The 14,621-nt window shown below is 37.2% G+C and overlaps 1 protein-coding gene across 8 annotated transcripts in view; it reads left to right on the forward strand.

The window, feature by feature from the left end:
- RIMBP2 (RIMS binding protein 2) overlaps window positions 1-14,621 on the forward strand; it is a 182,820-nt gene that overhangs the window by 129,560 nt on the left and 38,639 nt on the right. For all 8 annotated transcript variants that reach the window (XR_012765436.1, XM_075434840.1, XM_075434842.1 and 5 more), the window contains exons 11-14: window positions 3,964-4,168; window positions 9,827-9,978; window positions 13,100-13,176; window positions 14,117-14,226. Coding sequence is in view for 7 of the 8 variants with exons in the window: in XM_075434840.1 (XP_075290955.1) it covers window positions 3,964-4,168; window positions 9,827-9,978; window positions 13,100-13,176; window positions 14,117-14,226 (544 nt within the window). In the remaining variant the exon portion in view is untranslated. The remainder of the gene's footprint in view (window positions 1-3,963; window positions 4,169-9,826; window positions 9,979-13,099; window positions 13,177-14,116; window positions 14,227-14,621) is intronic.

Here is a 14,621-nt window from a genome sequence, read left to right on the forward strand (position 1 = left end):
TAGCTCTTCTTTCTGTGTCCTTACTGGTCATTGATGGAAGATGTTTTTTCTGGTGCATTGACTATCTTTAAAAAATTTCTAAAAATTTTTATATATATCTGTAAAAGTTAATATTCCCACAGAAAGTGTTTTATTCATGCTTTCATTAGCACCATATATATTAAGTTTGTTGTGCCTGTAAGAACATAAGATTAAATTACTTAATGGCTGGTGGAAAGTATATGACGCAGGAAAACTTGGGTAGAAACAAAGCAGCAAGTGATTATTTACCCCCTTCAAGCCAATCAAAACTCTTATTTAGCTGGTTTGTCTGTGACCTCAGATCTGCATAAAGCCATCAAGGTTTCCTAAGCTTTTGCTTTTTTATTGCCATAAGCCCATTAATTTTTAGCTTTTTATTTAATCTGCCTTTTGCAATTTAAGACCAGCAGTGGTATTGATTTCTGAAACGTTGTATAGCGTGTTTTGTGTTAATGCATGTTTTTACACGTGTTAACTGTTCTAATATATTTTGCTTTGAAATATAAAAAAAAGTGTTCAAAACTGGCTTTATTTCTTTGTTTATTTCACATCTCTGTTTACTGTGTCTTGTTTGGAATTTATTGCTTTGCACTTCATCCAGAACACCTTGGACAGCATGCAGGTATTTTAGGGCACAAATTCTCCTTTCCCTGTCCTGAATCCTGCACTTTTCCCTTCAAATTGAGTACAATAGTCTTGCCTAACCTTGCATGGAACGTGTGCTAGAGCCATTGTTATGCAAGCATGCTTGCCATTTATTGGCCTAATACCAAATCACCCAGATCAGAATTTTTTTCTACGAGAGATTAATCTTCAAATATGGCATGATATAATGAGAACTCACGTACCGATTTTGAAAGTCAATTTCTTATGAGCATGCCCAGTAAGAATGGTTTGGTGGTTTATTCCAGATTGTAGCTTTCTGAGTGTGTGGATTTTGTCTGAATTCAGATTGTTTCTTTATTCATACAAAAATAACTTTATGTGGTACTTTCACCTGAAGTCGATTTATTAAGCCACCTACTGAAAGCCATTGCTGCTATGTAAACAATAAAACTATGAAATGGTATCTCCACAGCAGAACATGTGAGCTAATTACTGGTCTGAATTCAAGCCTGTCCACCTGGAAAGTTGCTCATCATCTTACCCGTCTTGTGTGAACAGTATCTGTCTTGTAATGGATGAAGTCTACTTCATTTTCAATTTAAGCAGCTGTTTAAGTTTTAGATATAGTACTATGTATTGTATGAGAAACTGGGCAAGTCCTAAGTGAAATACATTCTGTCTGCGGCAGAGAATGTCTTTTCATACAACCACTGCTAGTGGCAGATCCAGTTTTAGGGAGATCTGGTAGACTTGGCACTTTTGTGCTGTGGTTATTAGGATAGGCTGTATGGGCAGAACCATGACACAGAATGAAAATTCAGTACTGCTGAGAGTGTAAGCACGTGCCTCACCCTGCAGTGATATCTATGAATATGTAGATTTTCTACAGTGAGGTGAGGCTGGCTGGCTAACAATGAACCAAGCACCTGCCTGAAGTCAAGACACAAAGGTGGGGATGGGGATGACTCCTGCTATAGTACTGTTGTGGATCTTATGACAATTTTTTCTTTATATAGTACCAGCTTTGTGCTCACTTCTAACTCATAAGCTTGATTAAAAAAAAGTAGCAAAGGCATTTTTCTTCCAGGCTTCATACTGTCATGAGAGAACAACTTGAAAATGAAGATTCTAGATACTTGAAAGAAAAGTCAAAGAAGTAATATCCTGAAATGCAAATAAGTTTTAAATCAATAAAAAAATAATAATACATTAAATTAATATTTTTTTCAAAAATATTTTTTTAAGGCAGACTTAGCATCTTGTTGGGTTCTGGATGATGATGATTTTATTTTTTATTTTATGCTAGAGTTTCCGTAACTGCATGTGGAAAGGTCAGTATATATTCTTAGAGAGTTCATTAGCTCATCCTTAAACTTCCCATTGGAAAGAGGGGATCTGAAAATCCAAACCACTTCACTACTTTGTTTGTTTAGTGTTCTTTTAAAATGTACGTAGATGCCTTATTCACGCAGCAAAGTAACAAATAGCAAAGGCTTACATTTCAGTTGCTCAAAAGCACAGTGAAAAGATGAAAGACAAAAAACAAAAATCAAAGAATTTAGTGTTTGTGTAAAACTCCCACAATGTCTCTGCATCTTATCGTTTTCTGTTTCATAATCATATAGATACTCTGAGACCTCTTTAGCAGCACTAAATTAGTGTTTCATGAACACAAAGAAATTATATGCTCAAAATTCACTGTAGCTTTAAAAATGTATTTGTTGCAAAAAAAAGGAACAAACAATACCACCTTCTGTAGGAGGAAATTTGGATTTTTGTGTTATTCAGGGGACTATATGTGTTTTGTTTATCTTTGATAAGATCTTTGATCTTTGTGTAGGTGGTATGTAATATATGCCATTTTCTTGATATGTAATATGTGCAGTTTTTCTTATATGAACTGAGTACATTTTTCTCTTTCAAGAAAAAGAAACCTTTAGTACAGTTGAATGAATTTAGTTGATATCCAGACTTCCTTTGTTAGTACAGTTGTTTAACTAGGCATATGCCATAAAGGGGGTTTTGATGAAGGAAAGTGATATTTGTTCATCATAAAGCGTCAGATTAGGACATAATGCATTAGCTTTTCCTATACGGAGCCTGTTACTGCCCCTGTTGAGCTCCTCCTGCTTGCAGCACTTGGGTCACAGCACGAGACACGAGTGCTTCCTAGGCCGCAGACGGCAGTCTTTCTCTGGCCCATTTCCAGAGTACAGACCAACTGTTTACCCCTACGTGAAAATCAGGCCTCACAAATGAAATTTGGAGGAGCTTTGCTGATTCTTCAGTCTTTGCAATAGGTGTTAATCTGCTCTTTCCTGGCTTTCTGGGCACTCTAGATTTGTGGTTTTTCTCTTCAGAAGTGCATGACAGTGTATGCAAACAGGCTGTTTGTAAATGCAGATTGAAATTTAAATGCATTATGTTGAAAACATTATTACATCCTTAATATGGCTGGAACAATGAAGGTACGGATCTGGATAAAAGGGTTTTTTCATGCTTTAGTGTCTTCACTAATATATTTTTTGAGTTAAATGTGTAGAAGAAATCCTGGATTCCCATGCCCTATGTCATTTCTTTCAGGCAGAGGATCTTTCCTTCCCATCACCTCATGCATTTTTTCACATCAGGAATTCATAAACTGTATGTAGGCAAATTTTCCAAGTCAGCACAGAAGCTTATCTTTAAAGTTCTGTTTTGTTAAAGCCTGATACCTTAAAATTGAAACAAAAATGTTTGCCAACAATGACATTTTGGTTCTACTCACAAGCTTACAAACAGTGTCCTCTTGGCTCGTGTCTGGATTACTTTTGTGTGATTTTGCACTTATAGTGAGGAGCATTTTTGAAAGCCAGTAGATAGGCCCACATTCTGCATGAACCACAGTGGGGTTTTTTTTGGTGGTGTTTTTTAATACATCAGTGTTAATCTAACAATTCAGGAGGCTTCAACTTAATAGCTGAGGATGGGCAAACCTCAGAAATATACTTGAGTTTTAGAAAAAGTTGGAAAAGCATACAAGTGTGACATTCAGATGTGTGTAGAAGTCACAAGTGTTCTTGGCAATGAGTTTTTTAGCACTGCCAAAAAAGATGATGAGGAATTTCCACTTTGGAAATTGGGGATGAAAGGAGCCCTTACCTCAATGTTACAGGGCTATGAAAAAGTTTAGTTTGAAATATGGGTGAGAATTTAGGGGAAGAAAAGTGCGATTGTGGGCCTGTTTATCCCAAACAGTTTGCTTATCCTGGCTTCCTGGTACTTAAGAAAAATCTGACGCAGTCATAGCTTGCTCTGATCTCAGTCAAATATCTGTGTTATGTCTTGCTTGCGCAGGCCAAGGTCCGAGAGCTAGAAGAGAAATGCCGGACACAGAGCGAACAGTTTAACCTTTTGTCCAGAGAGCTGGAGAAGTTTCGACAGCAAGCGGGAAAGATTGACCTCCTGAGCAGTAACTCGGTGGCATCCTCGGATATCCCTGGTTCTCCCGGTAAATCTCTATCCCAGTTAATGAATGGAATAGCCACTTCTATAGGCAAAGGTAAGGACCAGCATTTATTTGTAGGTATCTGTTCTCCCCTGTAGGTTTTAAGATGAAGCTCAATGATGTAAATAGAGTTTGATTGTACAAATGAAGGATAGAATTCGCTCCTGTTTTAGGACCTGCTTAAATTTCAGAGTATCTCTTAAGCCTTCACTGAGGTTGTTCCAGTTTTATTCGGGCACTGCTATGAGCAGAATTCTTTCTAATTGTTGTTGGGTATAGTGATGAGAAACCTGTTCAGTGTTAAAACGATGTCTTCCTTAAGTAAGTATCTACTTCTGTTGGAAGAAGAAAGACTGACTGCATATACAGGCTTTGCTGTAAAACCTTCACTGTTTCAGGGACAAGAGCTGGTCTGCTATCTTGTTGCAGTAGCAGTTCATGGGGAAAGAAAGCATAGAGACCTCCACGCTGCATTAGCCAGCACATAAAAGAAACTTGTAAATAGCACTGGGTAGAAAATGGGAAAACCGAATGGAATATTTTGACAAACATGAAAACGTTTTTGGTCTAGCAGCATTTGTTCAACAGAAAATATGCACTTCTCCATAAAAACTTCGAACTAAAACATTAAAAAAAACCCTCAGTGGAAGCAAACACTATCTACAAAAACACAGATTCTATCACAAAGTGATTTTGGTTCGAAAGGAGTTTCATGGGATATATTTTAACAGACTTGAACAGAGATAATAACTACAGTTGCTTACTAAACTGTGCAAAGGTGTGTTTCAATTTTTAACTATGTTTAAAATAGTACTTGAACATGTAACTGCCAGGTGTTTTAGAAACAGAAAAGTCACAACAAAAATATCATTGATTTGAGTTTTAGAAGAAATGGAGAATGCAGAAAAAAAAAATTTACATCTCTATTGGTATTGTTACACTTATAGTTCCTAGTATCTTCAACACAGTATGCATTTTTTCCAAGATGTGTTGAACTTTTGCCAGAAGTAACTGCTCCTTCTAAGTACACAACTTTGTTAACAATTCATTATTCGTAAGAAAATTTAAAAGATCAAGGCAAGAGGTTACCTGAGGGCACTTGAAAGTAACTTGCAAGTAAATTGCATGCTAGAGTTGTCAAAGCTGAGGAGTGTGCTTATCAGTTCAGTATCCCCCATGCTAGAATGACTATATGTTCTGCAAAAGAGCACTTGTCAGATAATTTCCATTTCTTACGAATTCCCCTGAAGTTGTTTTAAAATAAGTATGAAGAGGAACTGGAGGCATAGGGCCTAGAAATCACAAATCATTTCCCTGTTGTTACAGATGAGCAGTTATTTTCAGCAAAGGGTGATAAACTTAATGTGAAACCAAGTCAAAAGGAACCAAGGTGACATCGTTCGTTCATTTCACTTCAGTACCTTTGTATGTTGTATGCCTTGGGTTTTTGAACACAAAATTCGAGCTGTTTGCAGTCTTGCCCACTGTGGTGTATATTAGTTTATAGGCTTTTCTGGAGCTGCAAGCCTTACCTAAGTGGATATTGAAGTGCACTAAATGGAGAATTCAGAAGACGTTAGCTGATAGCTGTAAGAATTTAGTAGAAAATTCCTTAACATCAACAGGATTAGCCCCTCATGTCTCCAAGGACAGGATTTTCAAAGCAACAATTAATTTTAAAGGAAAGGTAATTAGTTGTTGAAATATCCTTTAGGCAGCTAATGAAGGTCCAGTCTGTATCTCTGGAATTGATCTAAATAGGCTCCAATCCTCAAATAAAAATCAAATAAACTTTTTGAGGTCCTCAGTCAAACTCTCCAAATGAACTTCTATTTTTTCTAGAAATAGTAATGGAAACAGCCTTTAAAAAAACCTTCAAAACATAACAAACAGAAATATTCCAAGAACTCCTTGACTTAAACCACAGAAAACACAGCCAAGTCTGTACTGACTTTATTTAAGGGCCTTGCTCTGCAAACCTTTTCTCATAAAGGTACTCATATTGATTTTTATGCAACTTAGAATTCAGGGCCTGCAGCAACGATATATAAACATCAGAAATCTTTGGACAATATTCATTCTCAGTATGAATGCACTGATAGCAATAAAATTATGTTTAAGCAAATGGGCAGGATTTCTAATTATTGAAATCAACCATTTCACATTGACAATGGTAATGCTACAGCAAGTTCTTCAAACCAGAAGTGTAATTATTTTTATTATGTGTGAGGAAGAGAGAACACAAGAGGGAACACAAGGACAGCTTTCAAAGCGAAGCAAATGACGGAAATGAGATCAGTTTATGACCAGCTGCTTTGCCTTAATTGGTGATGTTTGAATGTATCAGGAAATGAAATAAACCTAGCCAGAATAGATTAGAACATAAAAAGTTCACTCTAAACATATAATAATGTCACAATCAGATACAGAAACCTTAAGATTTATTATTCATTAGATAAAAGGCTCATTTAAATGGCCTTTCTAGATAATTTAGGTAGTCCATAATGAGTCACCAGTTCCAATAAATAAAATGGTGAGTCTAATTGTACTACAAGTATGGCCAGCTTTAATTCTGCTGAGAGATTCAAATTAAGTCTCATGCTCTTCCTTGTCTCTTTCCTTGAAAGAGTGTTCTTCAGACTTCCTTAACAGATACTGGCTAGTCATGGGAAAAATAAGGGCCGTTTTGAAGGTATATGGATTTTACGAGACTTTATGGACAAAACCCCTGTGCCTTTATAAGATTCTTCTCTAGTATTTAGAGAAAAGAAGAGACATTTCTAGAAGCTGTTGCATGTTCCTATGAACTGACCTCTTGTATTTTTAATTTTCAAATATAGAAGGAAAGGTGCATTTTTAAATTTTTTTTTAGTTTTCAGTGAGTTAACAAGTTTTAAAACAGTCCCTAAGGGTCTCATTCCTCCACATTCTGTTGTTCAAGCCCAGGGACATCAGCCAAATTGCCTTGGATGAACAAGACAACCTAGTTTGAAGTTGTTTCTTATTTTGGAGGTAAAGTTAGGCCAGTTTCTAAATGCAGCCTTTTTTGTCTGTACTCCTGTATTGGCAAGCTACAAATGCAGACATCCTGTATAGCAATGGCAGGATATTACAGGGTTTCAGGAGGTTTCAGGAGGAATGTGCTTCATGCACGGTGAATCTCAATTTTGCTTTTTGCAAAGGCATTGCTTGATGATGCTTGTGTTTATTTTCTTTAATCCAACTGTGGCTCTACATACATAGAATCAGCATGAATGCACATCTATTAAGTGTCTGATGACCTTTTTCAAAAGTCTCCTGTACAGAATACACAGGAACTAACTGCTAACGTATGATACAGCTTGCCCAAAAACCTATTCTTTCCCATTTATTGCAGATATTAGAATACCTTGAAAATGCAGTAGTTTTTAAGATGCTTTAAGAAATAGATTGCATTGTGGTCCCAGATAAAGGCAGTCCCACAGCATGGGAAAGAGCCTTACAGGATCAGCTTCTGTTATTTCACACTCTTTTGCATAAAGAGACAGGGGTTGACGGCCCCCAGTGCAGATTTTATTGAGCAGGGAGATGTTGCATTGCACAAGTAGCCAAATGAACAGAGAAGAAAAGGACACTGAAGGCGGCAACAAGTCCAGTTAGGAAGACAGATCCATTTTGCATAGCTAGATTTGAGGCAGAATCTGTATTTCCACATACATTGATGGATGTGGGTACAGAATTACTCTGATGGGGAGTGAGGTATCTAAGTAGGCTGTATCTAGTTATTAGCAACATCTGGAGCCACAGATGTGTCCAGCCACATGATGCAGTTACAACCACTACACAGTTTTCTCTCCTATGTATTAAGGACTCAAGGTAAATTTTATGTACCCTGTTTTACAAGTGGAGAAAATAAGACAGTTGAATATCTTCCAAGTTCTTGATATTCCTGGAGTTCTTGATAATGTGTGTTACTATGCTGGTTATCATCCTTTATCTATGCAAAGCAAGGGCTGTATTGTCCAAGAATCTTTCTCCACATTTTGTATGTGGTGCAACTAATTTAATAACAAAGCCTGAAAAATCCAGGAGGTATGAGACCAAACAGCAGTTTCCTTTGAATGAATAATCACAGTTGGACCAATTATTTATAGGCTTGGCACTGACAGGCTGATATGGCAAGCACATTAACAGCAAACAGAAGGAGCTAAATTGGCTAAAGGTTTCTGAACGGGAATGACTTTTCTGTTATATATGTGAGAAAGGTTCCAAGAATAAAAAATGTGCCCTTTTCCAGCCTGGGGATTGCTGTAAGCAGGCGGGTTGTAATTAATCTTTTGTATCATGACTTGTGTATTTCCCTGCTGTCAATGTTCTTAAGCTGTCCTGCTGTAAATTACAGCGATGCAGAGAAAATTAATCATATTGGACTAAGGACCACACCAGAAAAACCCTCTGATGATATGTTTTGTGTCTTATTCTCCTCTGCAATATGAACAAAGAGGTTGCACTGATAATTCCTGGTGATGTGCGTCTGGGAAGCTTGCAATTCAGTAGCAAAACGTTGCTGTCCAGACTTCTGGCAGAACTGGAGAGGAAATGCTGAAACTACACATATCCAGGATCTGAAAAATTAAAGCATAGGCTCATTATGTTAATGAGAGGGAGAAAGAAAGGAGAAGGCACTCTGGATATCTGATTGTGTCAGCAGCGCCCTAGACTCTGTGCTTTGCTATAACTTCTGCTGATGCTGCAAGTATGATTAGGCTCAGTTTACAATTTCCTGCTTGTTTTCATGTGGCTTGGGGACTAAACTAACAGAAAAGAGAAAAAATGTAGAAGTATTTTGTATTACACTTTATTAGTCTCTGTTGCAATCTTGATGAAATTGTTCTTTTTATTTGTCTCTCCTCAGCATTAGACCTGAGTTTCACTCAAGTCAATAGGAGATAAAAGTGTTCAGCCTCTTGTAAGGCTGTCTCATTGTGTCCTCTAAATGTGCAGTATAAACTGTCTTTTTATTTTTAAGTGCTTAAAAAAAGTGCAGTAGAAATACTCCAAAAGCATGTCTGGAGATTTTCCCTTTTTCATAGCCTGTCTTCTGTCTTTTAGAAACTGGAGAGATGGCACTGTGGTCAAATCCTGTGTTTTAGTACTGGTGTTAACAAGGAGCTCTTAAGAAATATGAAGCAAGTGCTCTTGGAACTTACTGCCCCACAAAAAGCCAAACCACTTCCCTTCATTTCAAAATGAATATCCTGCCAACTAAATTAGTAGCATTTCAGTCACTTTCTTAGAAGATAAATGCATGACTTGAGTCTACTTTCCAGTATACGACAGAGTCCCCAAAAGAAACAGAAGCGTTCCAACAGCGACTTGTTAATGGTGGGCATGTTAAATGGCATGTCAGATAACTTCTCTGAAGACATTGAGGTGCTCAGAACAAAGGCGGACTTTTTTTTTATTAGGGGAAACTTTAACTTTGATTTATTTTTTTTTAATTAGAATACCTTCATTTTCTACATTATGTTCCATTACATATTGTTGACTATGTAATTTACTGAAACACTGGGAATGAGTAGGCTTAGCTACTTTTGTGCTCTGCAGTTTACCAACCTTAGTCTTTTTCTAGAATGATTTCTAACAGGAGCAGAAAATAACTCCCTGCTTCTTATCAGTTTGTAGTATTTCTGCTTGATAAAAATTACTTATATGTGTTTTGCTCACTGCCAGGTCATGAAAGTCCTTCTGGAAGTCGTTGTGTGATTTCAGAGTTTATACGACCCCTTCAAATATCTGGAGACAAACCAGAACAATTGTCTGTCAAACCTACGTTCCTGTCCAAGTCACGATCTGGTACCCCAAGATGCAGATTTGATTCAGACGTGAGTCTTTTTAGATTTGTTACTGAAAATGTCTGTTATGGGGCCAAGACTTTTTCTTCTCCCAGGGGACTGATACAGGTTGATCCATCTGCTCTTAACAAGTCAAGACATGAATGTTCTCATTTTATGAGATAATTTGGGAACATGACCAGTGGGAATTTAACTGAGATTTTCAAAGAAGTCTCAGCTGATGCGCTAGTTACACAGCGTAAAAAAAGGGTGAGAACCTCAAGCTTCTATGAAAACCTCAGCCTTCAGAGATGCAGTGAGAGTGTTCTTATTCTGTGCATAAGAGGTGTAAGTCAGCATTTCTGTCTGTGTCGGCATATGTATGTTATGCAGGTTTATTATTATTTTATTATACCTGCCAAAAGGTGTGACTTTGATACAGCCTGGGCAAATGGAAGAGAAATTCCATGCAGTGCCCTGCCCAGGCAGGTATGCTCTGACGAAGAAATAGCTTGTTCTGTGGGACTTGTTTTCATGACTTGTGAATCTTCTCGCTACTACTAGGCTGATACCACCCACCAGCATCAGTTTCCAGCTCAAACTGATTGTGAATCTGTAACCTGGGAAGTGAAAGTTGCAGGATGTTGTCACTAAACTCCCAGCATTCCACTTTACAGCTTGTATTTAATTGTACTTTTGAAAGGGTCTGTTATTCCTTTCTTAGAAAGATTTCCTCGTTTTCAGTAGAATTCTACTAGAAAGCCAGTGGAAAGCTCAGAAGAGCTTTACAAAGGTGCCATAACAATTTGGTTGTTGATATATTAGGACAAATGCTAAATATAAGGAGATACAGGACACATTTTGAAAACTTTATAGAAGGTTATCATTTTCTATTAAATACTGTAAAGACTGTTTTATATGGACAAACAGCCTTGAGGAAAGGGTCTTTCAATTTTACCCTTCAGTCCTGAATTCCATTCTTAATCTTTACAGAAGTAAATAAATTGAAACTGTGTACATATTTTCTATTTTATATTCATTGCTACTGAACCTGTGAAACTTGATAGAAGCAAATTGTTTTTAAACAAGCCTGATGTGATCAGGCCTATGGTGTAAGATGCTCAAGAAAATATTAGATTCTTGTATAGTAGGAATTCCATGGGCATATCTAAGGATTATCCACAAATAAATATATGCGTATATATATGTGTAGCAGCATTACTGAAAAGTGGGAACACTGACTGCTTTTTGAAGAGGCCACAGAAAAAAGAGCCTGAAGTAGTCAAACCAGAAAAAGCACCTTAGCCGCAAGACTTAGGGAAGCAGAACTAACAGCAAGGAACAGAAGAAGTGCACGTCAGATTTAGTTCCCCTTTTCTATTATTTTTGAGTTATCTCTCACTGAGAATGTCAAGCCCTCTTTTGCAGAATTGTTCGGTGTGTGCCTTCTAGAGTGTAATTATGTGATACATACTTACATTATGCAAGCTCACAGAAATGAAGCTCCATTCTATTTTTGAGGTATCCAGACCCAGGGGGAGAGTGTATGAATAAAAACTAAAAATGGAGCATAATGCTGTGAAGTCTGAAATTAAAAAATTATACTCTGCAAAAATATATCCGCAACTTCCCTGATTGTTACTAGTAGCAAAGTCTTCTAAAATAAGCATTATTGGGTTAGTTATGAGCTTTGTGACATGTCCATAAAAAGGTATCAGGATGATAACCCTTGAGAGTTTGCCTGCACCCCCAAATGCTGCACAGGGGAGAGAATACCTATTAGCTGACTGTTATCGTCCTCCTCCCTGGCAGTGTAGTGTTGGCGGAATAGCGTGTGATGTGCTGACTCAACAAGCTAACCCACCTCTTAAGAGTTAATTCAGATGAAAAATGACATGACTCAGTATTTTTCTGGAAGACTTTTGTTCCATAGTGGGAACAAAACAGGAACTAGTTTAGGCCTGAAAGTGGCAGTTTAATATTCACTCTGTCCAGATTGTAAAATTTCGGTCAATATTTGGACAACTTATCTTATTTGATCACACTATTAAACCTAGTATTTCTACCTCAATTAAAGATCTCTCAAACTGAGGGGAAAAGTTGCTCATTTTTCCTAAAACAGTTCACAGCAAACTGTTAAAATAATTGGAGGAAAGAAGTGCATCTCTCACTTTAAAATCTCTACTAGGCTCGAAGTATAAGAGAAAGATTATTATTTTCCCAGCGAGATACCTAGTGCAGAGCTAAAATAGGTAGTCTGTGTTGACTCAGCACCACAATATAATTTCCAGGTTTTACAAACCAGATTTGCAATGAAATAAATGTGTGGCTTTGCAGAATTTAATTAAATATGATGGTAAATTCAGAGGAAATACATTATTTCTTTCACTTAGTGGAAAGAGTGGAATTTAACAGATGCTGCTGCTGTGAATTGGATTGGATTGGCAAGGGGGTCTATTTTGTGGGATACTCATTGTTTCCAAGTGTTTGAAAGTTGACACTTGCACCAGCTCTAAAACTCAGCATTTGTCTTAAGTATTTAGTCACTGGCATCAGGTTTCTACTGTTGTTTTCTGATGAAAATATTAGGGTATCACCCTAGGTTGTGTGTGTGATCGTATGGCTGTACTATGTCCAGAAATACTAGGCATATCACTTACAACAGGTGGTCATGGAGCAACTGAGTTTACTGTACTTTAACAAAGGCTTTAGTAAAAGCTTCATCAGGAGGGTGAGCTGGTCAGTAAGACTGGTAGGGTTAAGTCATGCCTATTTCTTTAGTCAGCAGCATGAAAGGGAACGGTGTGTGGTCAAAGCCACATCTCCTTCAGCCGTGTCCACTGACCCAATGACAAAGCACAAACCTACTGGTGCTTCACTGATTTTGTAAGCTTTTGAGGAAAAATGACAGCCAGTCTCAGACAGGTGATCTGAATCTCTAGTAAAATGTCACCGAATTAGCTCAATTTCTTTGCCCTGTTAGAATTTGGATTACAATTTTTTCTTAGCCTAAGCCATTCTAGGTAATATTAACCAGTGCTGTTCCATGTTAGATTTTTCTTTTTTTTTAATGTTGCATGTTCACTGCCTGTTTTACATCACCTGTCAGGAACACAGAGTGCATTCATCTTTTTGAAATCACATTGTCTTTTTTTTTTTTTTCCCTGTACAGATGGATAATGATCAGAATTCCAATACCTCAAAGCAGAGATATTCTGGGAAAGTCCATCTTTGCATTGCCCGTTATAGGTAACAAAACCAGCTCATTCCATATATGATATATATTTGTAATATTCAACATTTGGTTTTGCTTCACATTTATTCATGCACAGAATTGTTACCCGGAACAAACGTTATGGATATCAGACCCCTTTGCTGTTTGCACTGGCTGCAAAATAGTGCCACTTCCGTGTACTTTAATGGTCAGAGAAAGTTTAACATGGCATAGCTCTTCTATGCACCACTGTATTGCTAGCCTTCAACGTCTAAATGAGATGAGAATGTGTACCTCCTGCTTCACAGAGGATGCCTCAGTCTGTTCTTATGAATAGCTTTTTCATCAATGAAAGAAAGTTTGATAAGTTGCTTACATCTTTACTTTGCACATTAAAATTTCAGATATAAAGTACTATTACAATAAAAATTTCTGTGGCTAACAATTTCTTTCAGGATGGATATGGATTTAAATACTTTATAAGAAGTTTTTGTCTGTGAGTAGCTTGTTTTAGCTGTAACTTAATGATTTTGTCTTTATTTAACTTGTCTCTGCTGAAGTTAGTAAACTTGTATAAAAGACTACCATAGAAAATAAACAGAATATGGGGACTGGAAAAGACCCCTACAAGTGAGTTTTCCTTAACTGACTTTAAAAAATGAAGAAGATTTTGGCCAGTGTATTCAGAGAGACCAAAGAAAGAAATGTGTAAGTAAATTTTACAGAAAAGGATGTGGGTTTAAGTGCATAGCGCTTAAGCGAATCGTTTGCATTTCATGGGAGTCTGTCTGTGCTACAGTTCACAACAACAAACTCACCTAGACTCCATTCAGAACATATGTTTCAGAAAGTACCCAAAAAGACTGAACTGAGGACTTACCTTCCTGTGCAGCCTGAGAACTGTACACCTCTTTCTGCTTAGCATTCCGTTGTGAGGGGTTGGAAGTGAACAGGCATGTTTTCCATCTGCTGCAGTTACAACCCTTTTGATGGACCCAATGAAAATCCAGAGGCAGAGCTCCCTCTTACGGCAGGAAAATACCTTTATGTGTATGGAGATATGGATGAAGATGGCTTTTATGAAGGTATTTTTTTTTAATCTGTGATTTCGTGCTAATTCGTGCAGATTCAAATCAGTTCATCTGTCAAACATGCTCCCAGTTCTTTCCTACATCTAATACCAAATCAGTTGCTAAAAATACCCCTATCATCATTGTGTTAATTAACAGAGTTTCTGCACCAGCAAAGCTGCTCCTTGCAGGCATAGCTAATTAGAAGATATTTTATATTGTCAGCTTTTCCTACTGGCAAGATTAAGTTGACTGGCAGTTTTGGTTTTTGCCTCGCTGAACCTTTACATTCTCAAACTGTGAATTTTGTTTATGTACAGTTTTCACTTATATCTTCTTCCTTATCTTTTCCACTTGTAAGGTATTGACATGCAAGAGGTATGCTCCTTCAAGGATTTTAATGGCATTGT

Source organism: Opisthocomus hoazin, chromosome 13, assembly GCF_030867145.1.
Source record: "Opisthocomus hoazin isolate bOpiHoa1 chromosome 13, bOpiHoa1.hap1, whole genome shotgun sequence".
Taxonomy (NCBI): domain Eukaryota; kingdom Metazoa; phylum Chordata; class Aves; order Opisthocomiformes; family Opisthocomidae; genus Opisthocomus; species Opisthocomus hoazin.